Below are 18,386 nucleotides of genomic sequence, written 5' to 3' on the forward strand. Positions count from 1 at the left end.
GTTAAGGCATAATGGCTTACCAAGAAAAAAATCAATGTGGGAGTAGGAGTTATGAGCTGCAGAGTAGCAGGAAAAATCCCTGTCCATAGGGTGGAGAATGCGCCAAATATCCATCAAGTTATGTTAGACAAGAAATCTCTTTAATCTATTAATTTGGGCGTATGAAATAGAGCTTCTGCCTGATGAAGTGTCCAATGCAGGATTAAGGTCACTATTGAAGTCTCCAGCGTGAAGGATCACTCCTTCAGCGAAGTCCATTAGGTTATGGAGATATTGAATGGTATGAGTTATTTTGGTCCTGGTTTGGAATGTTATATCGCAGCAAAGAACAGAGAGAAGCACACCGCTCCAGGCAAACTCAGGTGCAGGATGGATCACAGGTGCAGACCTCGGCTCACCACCGTGGAAGATGAAAAAGACATGGAATTGGTTGCACACTGGAACTCCAAATTATCTCGATGTCATCTTTATTGTCAAAAAAGAGTCAGATACAGGCAATGGTAGACGATTCACAAGCAATAGCGTGCGACCAATTCCTTGTCTTGTAGGAATGGTATATGTTAGCCAGGGTATAGGATTTTCCACTAAGAGAAATTTTCAAAAACACTGGTGCGTTTTTGATGCATTTTGCCACATTCCAGATACGTTCCACACAGAAAAAATGCAACATGTTCTAATTTTGTTGATTGGATTGGAAGGTACTGCACTGGTGTGAATTGGGGTCATTTGAATCAATGTTAAATTGACTGGACTGCTTCTGGTGTGAACCAGCCCTGAATAAGCGCTACAATTTCCTTTTTGTGTTTTGAGCATAAATCTTTTTTACAACTAGCCAACATAAAAGATCAGGGTTTTATGATACTTTATTTAATTACAGTTTTCTTTTTTTGTTTCACAATAGCTTTGGACTGAAGAACTACCACAATGGCAGAAGCCCACCAGGCTGTGGCCTTCCAGTTTACAGTTACACCAGAAGGTATTGACCTTCGATTAAGCCATGAGGCTCTTAAACAGGTTTACATCTCAGGGCTCCGATCCTGGAAGAAGAAGCTAGCTCGCCTCAAGGTAAGCAATGTGGCATGATTTTTGTGTTGTGTGTCTGTTCCAGCATCTTTATTTATGCAATGATAAAAAGAAGCAGTCATAGCATGTCTTACCTAGGAACCTGATTTGATAATAAAGTTCTTAGGCTTAACCACTTCCATACTGGGCTGGCACTTCTCTCCTTCATGTAAAAATCATCATTTTTTTGCTAGAAAATTACTCAGAACCCCCAAACATTATATATATATTTTTTTTTAGCAGACACCCTAGGGAATAAAATGGTGGTCATTGCAACTTTCTATCTCACACGGTATTTGCGCAATAATTTTTCAAACGCCTTTTTTGGGGGAAAAAAACGGTTTCATGAATTAAAAAATAACAAAGCAGTAAAGTTAGCCCAATTTTTTTTGTATAATGTGAAAGATGATGTTACACCGAGTATATAGATACCTAACATGTCACGCTTTAAAATTGTGCACACTCATGGAATGGCGCCAAACTTCAGTACATGAAAATCTCCATAGGCGACGTTTTAACTTTTTTTTACAGGTTACCAGTTTAGAGTTACAGAGGAGGTCTAGTGCTAGAATTGTTGCACACGCTCTAACACACGTGACGATACCTCACGTGTGTAATTTGAACAGCGTTTACATATGTGGGCGGGACTTACATGCATGTTCGCTTCTGATCGCGAGCTTCCGGGGACAGGGGTGTTTTTTTTTTTTTTTTGTTTTTTTTTTTTTTATATTTATTTTTTATTTTACTTAATTTTTTTTTTTTTTACACTTCTTATTTTTTTTTTTTTATTACATTTTTTATTTTTTTGATCACTTTTATTCCTATTACAAGGAATGTAAACATCCTTTGTAATAGGAATCTATTGTGGCAGGTCCTCTTTATGGAGAGATACGGGGTCAATAAGACCCCACATCTCTCCCCCATGCTGGAAAGCATGAGATTGAGGAAAAAAATTCACCGATCTCATGCTGACAGCCGTGATCGCGGCTTTGTTTACTTCTGGGAACTTCCGTTATGACGTCACGCCCGGGCCTCCGACGGTCATAGAGATGACTGGTGACCATCGGGTCATCGGTAATCTCTATCGTCGTCATCCGGCGCCGGACGCTTCTTTCTCCGGGCCCCTGATGGCACAGGAGAGCCCGGAGAAGCACAGGATGGCGGCGGGAGGGGGGAGAAGTCCCCTCCCGTCACCTATAAGAACGATCAAGTGGCGGAACTGCCGCTATGATCATTCTTATCGTGCACGGAATCTCTGGCTGCAAAGATTGATATCTGAATGATGCCTCTAGCTGCAGGCATCATTCAGATATCCCTTCACAAAGTCAAGGACATCATGTGACCTACTGTGGTAATGGGTTGTAAACCTTTGTGTTTTTTCATCTTTAATGCATCAAGGTGAAAAAACACCTGACAGTGACCCGCCCCTTCGTTTTACTTACCTGAGCCCTGGAACTTGACCCGGCGGGGACGCACTGTCTCTCTGCAGGGGGTTCTCGATTCTTGATTGGATAGATTGATAGCAGCGCAGCCATTGGCTTCCTGCTGCTGTCAATCAAATCTAATGACATGGGGGCGGGGGGGGGGGCAGGGCTGAGTCATACATTCAGCGGCTATGGATGCCGAATGCTGGACTGGGGAGTGCGCCTGCAAGGTAATCTGATGTGGGGAGAAGCCATGAGAGCCGCTGGGGGAGCCCAGAAGTCGATGTTCGGGGCCACTCTGCACAGTGGAGGTAAGTATATGTTTGTTAGTTTTTTTTTTTTTTCTTTTAAAATAACTCTTACAATCACTTTAATGTACATGGAACGTTTTACAACCGCTCCTTAACAATTTAACTTGACAGATAGTAACCGATGTTTAGAAACGTCCGTTTTGCCGCATTTACATGCTGCGTTTGCGTTTTAGAAGCTTTTTTTTTTTTTTTTTCCAATACAGGTACTCCTCACTTAACGACCAGGTTCCGTACCAACAACCAGGTCGCTAAATGAATTGGTTGTTAAACAAGGAGCCACAAGTAATCAATATTTTAAGCATTCTTTACTACTATACTGTACTTTACTGTATTGTGAAAAAAAGGTCTAAACACACAACCCCAGCTCAATAACGTTGTTTTAATTTGCATAAGTTCAGAACACAAACAAAATTTCTGTACAATACAATGATGTATAGCGTGTCATTTGGGTAGGGACAGCTGGTCATAAGTTCGAGTGGTGAGTAAACAGGTAAATCATTAAACGAGGAGTACCTGTATTCAATTAAAAACACCTGTAAACGAAACACGGCCAACTGCGAGTTACCGGGTTTACACACATTTACAAGCTGCTACAGGCGTTTGGCACTTCAAATGCATCTGAACATCCGTCCTGAATGCATTTTTTTTTTGCTTTCCAAAAAATGCTTCTGAACTCAACTGCCTAGAAACAACTATAAATGACCCTGTGTACATGTACTAATAAGATAACATAGAGGAGAGTTCAGGGGCAGCTGAAAAAAACTCCCAACTGCTCCTAAACATCTATTTACCAGCAGTGTACATGAAGCCTTATGGTTGTGCAAGCTTTATGAAATATTTACAGCTGCTTCCTTATTTACCTTTTGGTTACTTTGTGTAAACCTTGAGTCAAGGGGAGAGGTACCATCCAAAATCTGACACCCTGACAATCCCTGGCTAAGGAGGCACCAATATGCGTGTGCTCTTCAGCTGGACTGTGTGCATCTATACACACCGCATTGGTAAGCCACACCCACACTCCCTGTGCAAATGCGATTGAATAATAGGAGCAAGAGCCTATGCTGCTCTGTGTCTCCTGTGACACCAGAAAGTGAGAAGAGTGGGGTAAGCATTTAGGGACGGGGATCAGAACAGGTAGTGGGCATTTTATATCCTAATGCATTAAAGTGGGTAAAACCCATACATATAACCAGTGAAGTGACTGGCCTCAGATGATACACAGAGATGAAACAAATCTACCTACTTAAGCTGTGCCTGTTTATCTGCAGCCATGTGTCCTGTAGAACAGGGGTCTCCAAAGCAAAGGGCCAGTTTACTATCCTTAAGCCTTTAAGGGGGCCGGACTGTGGCCAGTAGGAGTAGAAAATGCCCTGGCATCAATGCCTCTTCATTGTTTTTCAGTGGGAAGAATAGTGCCCCAATGATGGTGTCAGTAGGGGAATGGTGATTCATAATTGGTATCAGTTAGTGGAATAGTACCCCAAGGCCCAGATAAAGGCAAGCAAAGGGCCACAGTTTGAAGACCACTGCTGTACAGTATTGTAAAGCTCAAAATTTACACTTGTCAGCATCTCTCAGCAGCACGAAGCAGGGGGCAGGGATCTGCACACTGCACAGCTCAGGGAGAGGAACTCTGAGTCTGACTGGTGGGGACACACACCCCTCCTCACACTATAGGGGAACATGCACATCAGTGGCTGTCAATCACAGTCTGTGTGCGGGAGCTCTCCTCCCCCCACCGCCTTTTTTTCTCTTTGGTTGAAAGGCTGTCAGAAATGACTCCTACAGATAAAAGAACCACGTAGCACAGAGAAATCGCAGTCTGAGGTTTGGATCGCATTCAACCAAAAGATATTAGTTAGAATTAGCTGATCCAGACTAAATTGATCCAGATGAATGCAAAAAAAAAAAACCCTTTATAAAGCATGGGTTGATTTGCTCCAAAAAAAATTCTTCCAGATCCCCACAGGCAATCGGATATTAAACAATCTACAGTACAGAGTTTTTTTCTTATATCTTTTAATAGGTAGTTATATTTTGTGTACTTAAAACCACATCTGGACTTTTTTGAGGCACTTTTTCACATCTCTTACTGTAAAGAAGTCCTTCCATATGCTGAGACTAACACTCTTGTCATCTAAGCTCAAAATATTCCCCCTAGTCCCCCTGACCCTGTAAGTCTAAAAAAATAAATTTAAAATAAATGCATGTCTTCTGCACTGGAAGAGCTCTTATAATTGCTTCTGGTAGCCTGTGTCTTCTACATTCCGCTGTTGTAGGCTCCCTAAAATTAGTAGCATTCGACACTTTAGCTACTGTATGTCAGTTGGCTGTGCCCCCCCCCCGCCTGGCATGCACCGTGGTGAGTAGTGAAGGGTTGAAACCACTCTCAGGTTTTCAATTTCTGTCTGTGCCCCGTTAGATTTGCTGTATCCAATTGTTCTGATCACCAGGTGAATCTGAGGGTACATACAAAATTTTGAGTTGCCACCAGAACAAGAATAGAGGGAAAAATCTTTCAATGGAGACACTTGTCTTCTTGACATTTTGTCTAAGAGGGCATTTCCCTTACATTGGAAAGATGTCCTTTAGATCTGCTTTAAAGCGGTTGTATACCCCGCTTGGTCATTTTTACCTACAGGTAAGCCTATAATAGGGCTTACCTGTAGGTAAAATTATCCCCTATACTGTGCAGGTTTAGGAGATATTCACCCTGCATGCAGCTGCTGACGTCAGCGACGCATGCGCTCTGAAGGTTCGGCAGATCGTGCTGGAACAGAGGACTCCCGCGTGCAGGAGTGACGTCATTACGGCTCCAACCACTCAGCGCTGGAGCCCACGAACCGGAAAGCAACGCAGAGGGAACATGTCGGCCCCCTCAGTGATGACCGGGCACGCTTTGGGAGCTTCGTTCTAAGGCAAGTATTTCATAATGTGCTAGTATGCAGCACATTATGAGATTGTCTTGCAGGGTTTTTTTTGTTTTTCAGCAGTTTACTACCACTTTTAGGGCAAACCCTGTAATAAAAACTCAGAATAATAACTCACTGAAAACTCACTATACTTTCTTTTCAGTTTCAGCTATGTTTTTTGTCAACCTTTGTGTCTCCTTTTGTGCTATAATTTAGTGTATGCAACCCCCAACAATTTCTGTTATTTGCTTTGTTTTGGTCTGCTAAAATATGCATTTTGATATTTTTGGGATATATGTTCGATTTTTGGTTTTACCACAAAACTTGTGAACTGGTAACTTCCTGTGCTCTCTGACTGTACACAAGGAATGGGAGGAGATGAGAGATCTGTGTTCTTTTTATTGGCTCAGAAATATGAGGGCTGACATTACATGGTTTTGGGATTCAAAATAAAAAAAATCTCTGTGTTGTCATATCATGTTAAGAGGAAATGTATTTTTATGTATTTGCAGATTTGTTTATAGAGATAACACAAAGGAGAAAAGGAAGTGAATGTACTACAGAAATGTACACATGCCTTAATGCATTTACTGTTCTTTTTTTTTCCAGAATAGTTTCATTACTGGTGTCTATCCTGCCAGTCCTTCAAGCTGGCTGTTTGTGGTGATTGCCATCATGGGAACGATGTATGCTCGTGTAGACCCATCCATGGGAATGATTGGCAAAATCAAAGAACATCTGCCAGTCAGGTATAAATAGAGGAGCAATGCAGGATGGTAGTAATGTTGGCCATAATGGGGTGCAAAATGTAACATTCTAAAGCTAAACTAAAGGTGTCAATACCTTTGTTCCAACAGTCTGAAGCTTGCAAGGTCCCTCGCCAGCAACTTTTACCCATCTTTTACCAGGTGCTGGTCTTTGGCCATCTTGGCCTGTGTGGGATGATATAATTTATCCCAGAACAATGGCACTGTGCTGCAAGTGTAAAGGGAGCTGAGCATATGCAGTTCTGTTTACATTATGTAGAGATTTGCGAACAGGCAGGTACCGTATATACTCGAGTATAAGCCAAGGCACCTAATTTTACTGCAAAAAACTGGGAAAACTTATAGACTCGAGTATAAGCCTAGGGTGGGGAAATGCAGCAGCTACTGGGTAAACACTGCCCATTTGCAGCCTCACTGCGCCCATTTGCAGCCTCACTGCGCCCATTTGCAGCCTCACTATGCCCATTTGCAGCTGTACCTTTGATTACTAAAACAGCAGGTGTCTCCGGCTGTGTTATGCAGTCTGTCTGTTGGCCGTCCATTGTAACAAAGCCCCGCCTCATCCTTGTCCATGATAGACGGAACACTGATAAAGTTTCTGAGCATTGTATCAGTGTTCCTCTATCACGGATGAGAAGGAGCCGGGGCTTTGTTGCAATGCACGGCTGAACAGACTGCATAACACAGTGGGAGACACCCGCTGTTTTAGTAATCAAAGGTACGCCTGCTGTACGGCTCACTCGAGTATAAGCCGAGTATACTTGAGTATATACTGTAAGTTTATTTTATTTCAGAAGGAACATTGCATGTCTCTTCTGCAATAAAGAGCCTCCCTGTCCTGTTGGCAAAGAATAGAAAATGTGTGGTGTTATTAGCATTATTATTCATAATTTATGTAGTGCCAACAGTTTGTGCAACACTTTACAAATCAAAGTATTGCAGAGCTCTTCAGAAACATGGTAAAAGCAGGGTAGCATCTTTGAAAAAAGTGTTGAAAATGGTTCATGTCTAGTCAAGACCTCTTTGAACAGCTAAAAATGCAGGTCGAGGGTTGATATCTGAAAAATGTTGTCTGTACCCACTGCCTGCTTTGACAGCAGAGCTTACACAGGAGAATCTCTTTGGAAATAATGGTAGTAGAGCTTTTTTCCAAAGATATACCTTCTTAGCTCAAATGTGTTGAGTAGGGGCTTTGTGTCCAGGTCCTTCTGTCAATTATTTTATTTTTTTTGTCACTGAAAAGGTTCTGCTATTTTTGAGTTTGCCTTCGAATTATGAATTATGTGGCCATTTTAGATTCCATTAAATCCTGGTGGAATTTATAAAAATGCAGATGTCCCATATGTTCTGTTAGCTTTAATAATGTGTTACACCATTGGTGATTTCTTTTCATCATGTCTTTGCAGTGGATACCTATCTCACCAGGGTCAGAGCATTATCAGTGCCCTACTCTTCTCCACAGGCCTGTGGTTTGCACTTATTATGACTATGCGTTACATCTTGAAGCAACTTTTATCGTACCATGGCTGGATGTATGAACAGCATGGCAAGATGTCTGCCACCACCAAGCTGTGGCTGGTAAGAGGATTTTATGTATACGTGCACGGTTTGCTGTTGTACGGGATGTAAAACGGCGTGCAGTTTGCTTTGATAGTAAGTATAGTGGGGTGGGGGGGGGGTGCCATCATCCCTAGTATATACACAAGAGAAAACCCTCTAGGGGTGGGGCTATGTACGCCCTGAACAGACGTCTAATATATATAAAAAGGTTTATTTATATGTACAAAAGGGTAAAATCTGGTCATGCATATGTGTGTATATATAGATAGATATATCTATCTATATCTCTAGATATAATCATAAACAGAGGTTATGACCTCCTAATGGGTTTCGATGAATCTTCTTCAGAGGTGTCAAACACAATGTTACTGAAAGTTTGTCTGAAAAGTAAATGTAGACCTAAATATACAAGTCTAGAATAATGTACATAAATGGTACTTTACTAACCCAATTATATAGATTGCATCAGTTTGTATGCCACTGTGCTTAAAACAAAGATGAAGGGGTCACCAAGTTGCACTGGTGTCTGTCTCCTGCCGCACGCCCACCACCGAGCCAGATATGCCCAAACCCAGGTGTTGGCACTACAAAAGCTCCCCCAATGTAGCTTAGAGGCGGAGAGCACAAGGATTATATGAGATCTATTTAAAGACATACAGGGGACACAGGCCAATCTGTGGAGATCAAAAGAAAATAAACTGAATGACAATGGAGACAATGTCATCTAGACATCTAATATGCACATAAGTGATCCACCATGGAGCACCAGACTTGAAATCTAAGGAGCTAAATGGAGCAAAGTCAAAGAAGGGACCAGAGAGCAACAAAGTAAGACCCCAGCATGTAGAAGGGTCCATATAGATATAAATATAGCAGGGAACGTAGTCCTAAAGTGTCTTTACCTTTATATCAATGACGGTCTGCTTACAGGATGTGCAAGCTGCACCCCAACTGCTAATCTGTGAGTATGGCCATTTATAAGAGTCACTGCAGCTTGAAAATTGACCAGTAGAAAACCCTATCCAGGGTCAGATGGGATGCCAGCCAATCGGTTGGTCCAAGCATTCAGTAGGCTCTAGCAGAGAGTGGGGTGGAACTTCTGGCCACAGGGCGTGCGGCATAGCCCCCCCCCCCCCCAAACGAGCGGAATGACGACCCACGTCATGCGGCCGCTGATGCAAAACTATATTTGGTGATTAAGATGTATGATTATGGTGTTTTTTTTTTTTTTTTTTTTGCAGTATGGAATTGGTATTATGCTCATTAAAAGACTAACGCAACATTCTGGTCCCCTATATTTTGGAGACCATGATTTGCACATGCCACGTTGCTTTTCACCACATGTCCTGCGCTGTTGTCCCTTCCTGCTGCTCATCCACTATGCGGCCTAGTGCCCGGCTTAGTGTGCAATTACTCTGCCTGGCGCACCCGGGCCACCCTCCTTGGTGTGGCCGTTATATATGCTCATCAGCTGATGTATTTCCACCTTGGTTTCCATGGATCTCCAGTTGTTCCATCTCGTGAGCCGTCTCCGCCCATTGGCTGCGCAGCCCATCCGGCTGCGCCTCCTGTGGGCGGTCCCTGTCCTGCCATTCATGATCCACAGCGAGGCATGGTTCCCCACTGGGCCTCACTGTCACCAGCACGTCCCATGCGGGCGCATGACGCGGTCGTCATTCCGCCTGATGGGCAGGACTACGTCATGCGCCCTGCGGCTGGAAGTTCCTCCCCCCTCTGCTGGAGCCTATTGAATGCCGGGACCACCCGATTGGCTGGCATCCCATCTAACCCTGGATAGGGTTTTCTATTGGTCAGTTTTCAAACTGCAGTGACTCTTCTAAATGGACATACTCACAGATTAGCAGTCGGGGGCAGCTTGCATGTCCTGTGAGCAGACCGTCATTGATATTAACAGCACTTTCACGCTGAGCGGCGTCGGCAGTAAAGCGCCGCTATTTTTAGTGGCACTTTACCGTTGTTTTTGTGGCGCTTTTCGGCCGCTAGTGGGGCGCTTTTAACCCGCCACTAACGGACAAAAAAGGGTTGAAAGGTGCAGCGGTTCTTTGCCGGCGCTTTGGTGGCGCTGCCCATTGATTTCAGTGGGCAGGAGCGCTTTAGGAGCGGTGTATAAACTGCTCCCACATCGCCTCAAAGATGCTGCTTGCAGGACTTTTTTGGGCGTCCTGCCAGCGCACTACTCCAGTGTGAAAGCCCTCGGGCTTTCCCATTGGAGTGAAAGGAGAGGCGCTTTACAGGCACTTTGCAGGTGCTATTTTTAGAGCTTTAAACTCCTGTAAAGCACCTCACTGTGAAAGGGGTCTAAGGTATAGACACTTTAGGACTATGTTCCCTGCTATCTTTATACCTATATGGACCGTTCTACATGCTGGGTACTTACTTTGTTCCTCTCTGGTACCTTCTTTGACTTTGTTTCATTTAGCTCCTTAGATTTCAAGTCTGGTGCTCCATACTCTGTATGAGTTTCCAAGACCGTCCACAACCATCGCATAAAATGTGAGATATACGTTTTTCTTCTAATTTTGTTAACTGACATTCACCTTTTCCCCTGGGTGTTCTCCTGTGGTGGATCACTTGTGTGCATATAAGATGTCTAGATGACATCGTCTTCATTGTCATTCAATTTATTTACCGTATTTATCGGCGTATAAGACGCACAGGCATATAACACGCACATTCATTTTAAGAGGGAAGTTTCAGGAAAAAAAATCCTTAAGTTTTAAATAAGGAACTTTGAAGCAAAATAAGGGTCAGTGCCCATCTGCAGCCTCACTATTGCCATCAATGCAGCCTAATCAATGCCCATCTGCAGCCTCACCATTGCAATCAATGCAGCAGCCTCACCATTGCAATCAATGCAGCAGCCTCACCATTGCAATCAATGCAGCAGCCTCACCATTGCCATCAATGCAGCAGCCTCACCATTGCCATCAGTGCAGCCTGATCGATGCCCATCTGCAGCACAGAGGGGACAGGGAGGGGGGCGGGACGAGTGCCGACAGATTACATACAGTGAGAATCTCCTATGATAGACAATGGCGGCCCAGGAGACGGGACTTCCTATTACAGAGGCCACCAAGTAAACAGAAGATTCTCACTGTATGTACCGGTAATCTGACGGCGCTCGTCTTGCCCCCCTCCCTGTCCCTTCCGAGGCAGCTAAAATTGAAATATTGGCGTATAACACGCACGCAATATTTGCACCCAATTTTCATGGTGAAAAAGTGAGTGTTATACGCCAATAAATACAGTATTTTCTTTTGATCTCCACAGATTGGCCTGTGTCCTCTGTGTGTCTTTTATATAGACCTCATATGATCCTTGTGCTCTCCAGCTCTAAGCTACATTGGGGGAGCTTTTGTAGTGCCAACACCTGGGTTGGGGCATATCTGGCCCGGTGGTGGGCGTGCGGCGGGAGACTCTTTGTTTTAAGCACAGTGGCATACAAACTGATGCAATCTATATAATTGGGTTAGTAAAGTACCATTTATGTATATGTATTGTTTATATACATTATTGTAGCCTTGTGTATTTATTTCTGCACTTACCTTTCAGACAAACTTTCTGTAACATTGTGTTTCTAACACCTCTGAAGAAGATTCATCGAAACACATTATTGTCCTAACCTTTGTTCGATTTTTTTTTTTTTTGTATGTGTATATATATATATGTGTGTGTGTGTGTGTGTGTGTGTGTGTGTGTGTGTATGTATGTGTATATATATATATATATATATATAATATATATGATCTTTTTTTTTTCGCTCTATATGTCCTACCAGATTTTACCCTTTTGTACCAATAAATAAATTATATATATATATATATATTAGACGTTTGTTCAGTGCCTACATAGACCCACCCCTAGAGGGTTTTCTCTTGTGATAGTGAATATAGAACAGTGGCGGCTGGTGCTCAGCCCCCTCAACCAATTGTTTTTGCATACATTTAGCTTTTGCGTTATTACAATTTGCATAATTAGGACATTGGGAGTTCCACCCAGAAATTGAACTTCTGTGGATCGTTTTGGCACCTTTCAGAGGGGAGGGGGAGTTGATACCTGTCAAATCCAGGTATCTGCTCCCACTTCAGGGGAAAGATCGCAGCAATCTTGTGCGGCGAACTACGCAATGTCCGGCCCCTCCGCTTTAAAGCTGAAAGTACCTGTGCAGGGCTCTACTGCTTGCACAATTTTGTAAACATGCTTTAAGTGTAATATATAATAATGTAATATATATCCCAAGCCCTCCGTGCAAGTCTTGTACTAACCTGTCTGCACTTTAACTAAAATATTGCCCACAAAAAAAGCTGTAATGCTTATCAAAATCTTTCGAGGCAGGCCAGTGCAGGAACACTGTACTCTTCATTCAATCTTATGGAGAGTTTATACTCTACTGGACCATGCAGTACAAACGCTCTAGAAAACTGAACTTAGACCCCTTTCACACGAGCTGCCCCGGGTGTCAGCGGTAAAGCGGCGCTATTTTTAGCGTTGTTTTACTGTCATTTTAGTGGCGCTATTCGCCCGTTAGCAAGGCGGTTTTAACCCCCCACTAGTGGCCGAAAAGTGGTTAAATCCGCCCGCAAAACGCCCTCTGGAGCCGCGTTTTGCTGGCAGTATCGCAGCGCTGCCGCATTGATTGCAGTGGGGAGCAGCGGTGGAGGAGCGGTGAGTTTACTGCTCCAAAGAAGCTGCTGGCAGGACTTTTTCTGGCGCCCTGCCAGCGCACCGCTCCAGTGTGAAAGCCCTCGGGCTTTCACACTAGAGTGCATGGAGCAGCTGTTTTAGGGCGGTTTGCAGGCGCTATTTTTAATGCTATAGTGCCTGCAAAATGCTCCAGTGTGAAAGGGGTCTAATTGTGTTATACACATGCATGTCATGTCCTTAAAACAGTGGTCATCAACCCTGTCCTCAGGGCCCACTAACAGGCGAGGTTTTATGTATTACCTTGGGGAGATGCAGACTAGAATACTGCAATCACTGAGCAGCAAATTATATCACCTGTGATGTATTTCAGTCATCTTGCAAACCTGGCCTGTTAGTGGGCCCTGAGGACAGGGTTGATGACCACTGCCTTAAAAGATTTCAAGCAATATCTTGTTGAATCAAGTGAATATAAAGCTTTCAGGGGTGCTGTGGGCAGGGGACAGTTCAATATTATTGGATTATTGATCCCACCAAATTCCACACAGGTCCTATAATGACATGTTATGTGATCCAAACTTCCTGCTTTCTCTCTCTGATGTGCCTCATTCATATATTCCTAAGTAAGATCCACTAGTTACCTTATGACACCAGCATTACTGCACCTCCCAATATCCTGGGTTTTGCTAGACTGTCCAGGTTATTTCAACAAAATTTCGGTGTCCTGTGGGTCTGGGGTGTGTCCCACAGCCCAATGAGGAAACATTTGTATCATTACTCGACTCCATACCTAACATACATCAGTAGCAGCAGGGCTGACACTGCAATTTCCCAACATTTACTTGGGAGCGTTACTAAACATCTGCCTTCCTGTCTGGGAGAAGGACAGGAAGGCAGCATTCAGAGGCCTCCTTACCTTAGGAGGCAGATGATGAGGATGCGGGGTAGGACTGCTGCTCCTCGCTCCAGCTTGCCAAGGGAAGAGCCGGGCTGTTGCTTCTCCTGGCCAAACAGGAAGTGGGTCCTGAGACCCGATTGGCCGGGGAGTCTTAAGACTCCCCGGCCAATCAGATCTTCGGACCCGCTTCCAGATTAGCTGGGAGGAGAATCAGGAAGACGATAGCGAATATTAATTCGCTACTGTCACACAACTAGGTAGGCTCAGGGCGCAGTGCTCTTCCCTCCGAGCCCATTCCTTTTTGAAGCCAGTTAGAGCCTCAGGCATTAATCATGTGCTTCAAAAACAAAAAAAAAACCCCATTGAAATCCATCCATCCAGAGCTCTGCATGTAGATTAGGGGGCAGTGCCCCTTATGGACGAGCCACCGCTGGTATAGAATATACAGCGCAGTGTTTGGATTCATGCAAATAGAAGTAAAGAATGTTAAATCTAGTACGCAGATTGGAGATATGTGGATAAAGAATAAATAACTAGATGGATTGGTAGATGATCAGAGAATGAAGTCTTGTCTAAAATCTACCACTTTTTTTATTATACTTCACATCATTCTAATTTACATATAGTGCTATATGCCATTTTCAGAGCAATGCAGCTCCAGTTTTAAAGTGTTTGTTATTTATTAAAAAAAAAAAAAAAAAAAAAATGTCATACTTACCTCCACTGTTCAGCTCGTTTTGCACACAGTGGCCCCGATCCTGGTCTTCTGGGGTCCCTCGGCAGCTGTCTCGGCTCCTCCCCACATCAGATAAACCCCTGGGAGAAGCGCTCCCCCAGGGGGGTTACCTTGCGGGCGCGCTCCTGAGTCCAGTAGGACTTGGCCCCGCCCCTCGGCGGACGCGTCATTGGATTTGATTGACAGCAGCGGGAGCCAATGGCTGCGCTGCTATCAATCTATCCACTCAACCCCCTAGCAGGGAGAAGGCTCGTCAGTTCGAGGGTTCAGGTAAGTAAAAGGGGGGGGGGGGGGGGCGGTCACTGACAGGTGTTTTTTCACCTTAATGCATAGGATGCATTAAGGTCAAAAAAAAAAAAAAAACACTTACCTTTACAACCCCTTTAAACTGAGCAGGTCAGGTTGCTCCAGTAGCTTTGAAGCTGCTTTTGCAAAGCCACCTTAGAGCTGATTGTCTTGGACAGCTTAGAATGACCCTCCTATGTGAAGCATTCACCCACAAGTGGAGGATCATACTCTTCCTTTATGTAAGTGAAAAACTCCTTTCTAAGCAATGTTGTGTGTGAATGCTATTTTATTACTGTGCTTATTTGTTCTCTTTTATCTATTTAGACTTTGGTGAAGATATTCTCTGGTCGTAAGCCCATGTTGTACAGCTACCAAGCATCGCTCCCTCGCCTTCCTGTACCAGCAGTTGGGGATACAATGCAAAGGGTTGGTATCTCCCTACTATATGCATACCTTTTTAAGAATTGTCTTTTTGTTGGGACATTTAACTTTTTTAGAATATCAAAGGAGAATGACTGTATAGTGTCCTAAAACCTCAATCAAAAGCTAAGTACTGCTAAAAAGTCTAATTCAGTAGTTGAATGCCAAAGAATGCATTTTAGTGGAATGTCTTGTCAGTTGGAACTTTCCTCTGCCATGGCTATCATTAAAGCCTCTGCCTTCATGCTAAACAGTTCCAGCTCTGCCTCAGAGTTTGGAAGGTTCTTTGCTCACCTTTCAAGCATGGCGATTTTATGAGGCACATCCCATCCTCTCAGGGCTATAGGGCGCTGGTTGTTAACTTGGTGTGTTCCACTTTATGAAAGCCAGTAATTACCAAGTCTCGTGCAAGTTGCCTTCATGCAATGACCCATTGAAGTGTAAACATTTATTTTTTTCCAAGCTGTTCTTAAAGTGGAAGTTCAGTCAAACACTAACTATACTTAAAGCTGAACTTGCAAATTGAAAAACGCATTCAGTAGTATCACCTATGTAAACCTATAAATGTCTAATAAAGTTAGATATAAACCTCACCATTTAGATCAATTGTAAGAAATATCTGTGATGCCATAGCTCCAATTCATAAAATAACAGTTTCTGCCAGCTCCAGGAGGAGGAGTAAAGCAGGCGTACACATCACATAATGAAATGAATAGATGTCCGACACCAACAAAAATGCAGTAAAATACTAGTAGACTTTATTCTTCATCCATCAAGACATAAAATAATGCATCATGTACATTTTTGTTCATGATAGATTCTATTATGTCTTGTTAGATGAAGAATAAAGTCTACTACTATTTTACTGAATTTTTGTTGGTGCCGGAATTCCATTAATTTCAAAATGTCAACAGTATGTAAGCTTGTGTCCTGGCATATATTACCAAAAGTATTGGGACGCCTGCTTTTACACGCACATGAACTTTAATGGCATCCCAGTCTTAGTTCGTAGGGTTCAATATTGAGTTGGCCCATCCTTTGCAGCTATAACAGCTTCAACTCTTCTGGGAAGGCCGTCCACAAGGTTTAGGAGTGTGTCTATGGCAATGTTGGACCATTCTTCCAGAAGAGCATTTGTGAGGTCAGGCACTGATGTGGACTAGAAGAATGTGGACTCACAGACTCACAGTCTCCGCTGTAATTCATCCCAAAGGTGTTCTATTGGGTTGAGGTCAGGACTCTGTGCAGGCCAGTCAAGTTCCTCCACCCCAAAGTAGCTCATCCATGTCTTTGAGTATGATTTATTTTTTTTTTATATTCCCACACTTCTCTTTTAACTGTTTTTTTGCATTTAATTTTTATTGTGAGTGTGTGTGTGTGTGTGTGTGTGTGTGTGTGTATGTATGTGTGTATGTATGTGTGTATGTATGTATGTATGTATGTATATGTATATATATATATATATATATATATATATATATATATATATATATATATATATATATATATATATATATATATATATATATATTATTATTTGCTTCTCATATGTTGATGGGGATGTGTCCATGTGTGTTGACTCTGTTATCGGTCTGTCGCCTCCTTTCCTCTCTTAGGCTTTTGTTTCACAATACTGTTGTCAGAATAAACCTAGTGATAGATATACATGAATGAAATGCTGATTTAAAGTGGAAGAAAAGTCCAACTATGAATATTATTAAAAATGTTCCTTCCTCCTTTCAATCCTGCCCAACCTGTTTTTTTTAAAAAAAAAAAAAGGTGTGTACTTAAAATAGTTATGGCTAGGGTTTTCTTCCATTCTTAAATACAATATTGCACAAATACTGATTTAAAATACATGTGTACATTTACACATGAAAAGTTGTTCAGCTCCCATCCCTAGCCTCTTCAATACATAGACCTGAGTCCCACATGGAGTAGTTGCATACTTACCTCATCTGATGGATTGGGCCTCCCACGATGTTTGCAGCACAGGTAGAACAAATTTAGAACTTCGCGGCTTGTGCATAAACATCCTAAAGACTTGAATGTGAGGTCACCATATAGTAAGAGCAACCTCCTATTTAAGTCTGGATGTTGGTGAGCAGCCTTGCATTAGAGTTTTTAAGTGGTCTATATAATGAACTAGTGTTGAGTTATTCGCTTTAAGGTCATCACAGAGGGCAAGGGGGTACTCTTTACACTTGGAGGAAAAGAGATTTCATCTCCAAATATGGAAAGGCTTCTTCACAGTAAGAAATTTGAAAATGAATAGGCTCCCTTAAGAGCTAATTCTGTTCAGAGTGGATTGCTTTTTAAAAAGCAATTGCTGAGTTTTGTTTTATTTTTCATTTTTTTGTTTGTTTTTTTTGCCTTTCTCTGGATCAACTGTGGGTATAGAATTGTGTGCGTGTATATATAGGATTGTATATATTTTTTTCCCTTTTTATTGGTTGAACTAGATGGCCATGTGTCTTTATTCAACCAGACTATGTAACTTTGTTTTGGGCCACAGCTGTAGGAGGAAGTAAGTATGAACCTGCTGGAGGGTGAAGTCAGATCTATGTATTTAAGGGCTAGGGATTGGGGGGATTTAATCTTTAAATACAATATTAAGTAATAGCCTAATGACCACAGTAATAATGCAAGACCTTAAACCTTGTAATACATCATAGTGGCTATGCCAAGCTAAATATACCATTTTAACACATGATCTTACCTGACAGTGTCAGTATAATGTAAGGGAGTGCATAATGAAATTATAGGAATACAGAGAAACAAAACCACTTTTACTGCTTTTCTAAATGGTGTAATATTGTTTTGTGAAGTACTTTCAAGCAGAACCAAACACTGCCTGAACAGGATGCATATAATCTGATTTAAGATCATCCTGGTTTTGCTATTGGCTGTCCTTTGTACGACTATCATTTCATATATTCTTTTCATAGACTGCAGTGTCTATTTGTATTATTTGTAGGGCTGCAACTAACGGTTATTTTCATAATCGATTAGTTGGCCGATTTATTGTTTTGATTAATCGGTTAATAACCTTAAAAAAAAAGTGTGGTGTATAATTTAGTTTAATATGTAAATTTTTAAAAAAAGGCAATTTATTCCTAAATATCCCTATGCAGTGGTAAATATAAATAACCAACTATATATTTAGAGAGCAAAATATCTAATCCACTCTGAGAATAACAGACAGAAGAGATATACTGTATATACTACTAGAGGAGATATACTGTATATACTATTAGAGGAGAGATATACTGTATATACTATTAAAGGGTGAATCTGGTGAATATTATCAGACTCGGAGATCAAATTTTTTAATTAAAAAAAACAA

The 18,386-nt window shown here is 42.2% G+C and overlaps 1 protein-coding gene across 3 annotated transcripts in view; it reads left to right on the forward strand.

The window, feature by feature from the left end:
• Positions 1 to 18,386, forward strand: part of LOC141110711 (carnitine O-palmitoyltransferase 1, liver isoform-like) — a 196,610-nt gene that overhangs the window by 52,595 nt on the left and 125,629 nt on the right. For all 3 annotated transcript variants that reach the window (XM_073602241.1, XM_073602239.1, XM_073602242.1), the window contains exons 2-5: positions 902 to 1,065; positions 6,319 to 6,458; positions 7,883 to 8,054; positions 14,945 to 15,046. In XM_073602241.1, coding sequence (XP_073458342.1) covers positions 925 to 1,065; positions 6,319 to 6,458; positions 7,883 to 8,054; positions 14,945 to 15,046 — 555 coding nt within the window. In that variant the 5' untranslated portion in view covers positions 902 to 924. The remainder of the gene's footprint in view (positions 1 to 901; positions 1,066 to 6,318; positions 6,459 to 7,882; positions 8,055 to 14,944; positions 15,047 to 18,386) is intronic.

The sequence above is a fragment of the Aquarana catesbeiana genome, linkage group LG10 (genome assembly GCF_042186555.1).
Source record: "Aquarana catesbeiana isolate 2022-GZ linkage group LG10, ASM4218655v1, whole genome shotgun sequence".
In the NCBI taxonomy this organism is placed as follows: Eukaryota; Metazoa; Chordata; class Amphibia; order Anura; family Ranidae; genus Aquarana; species Aquarana catesbeiana.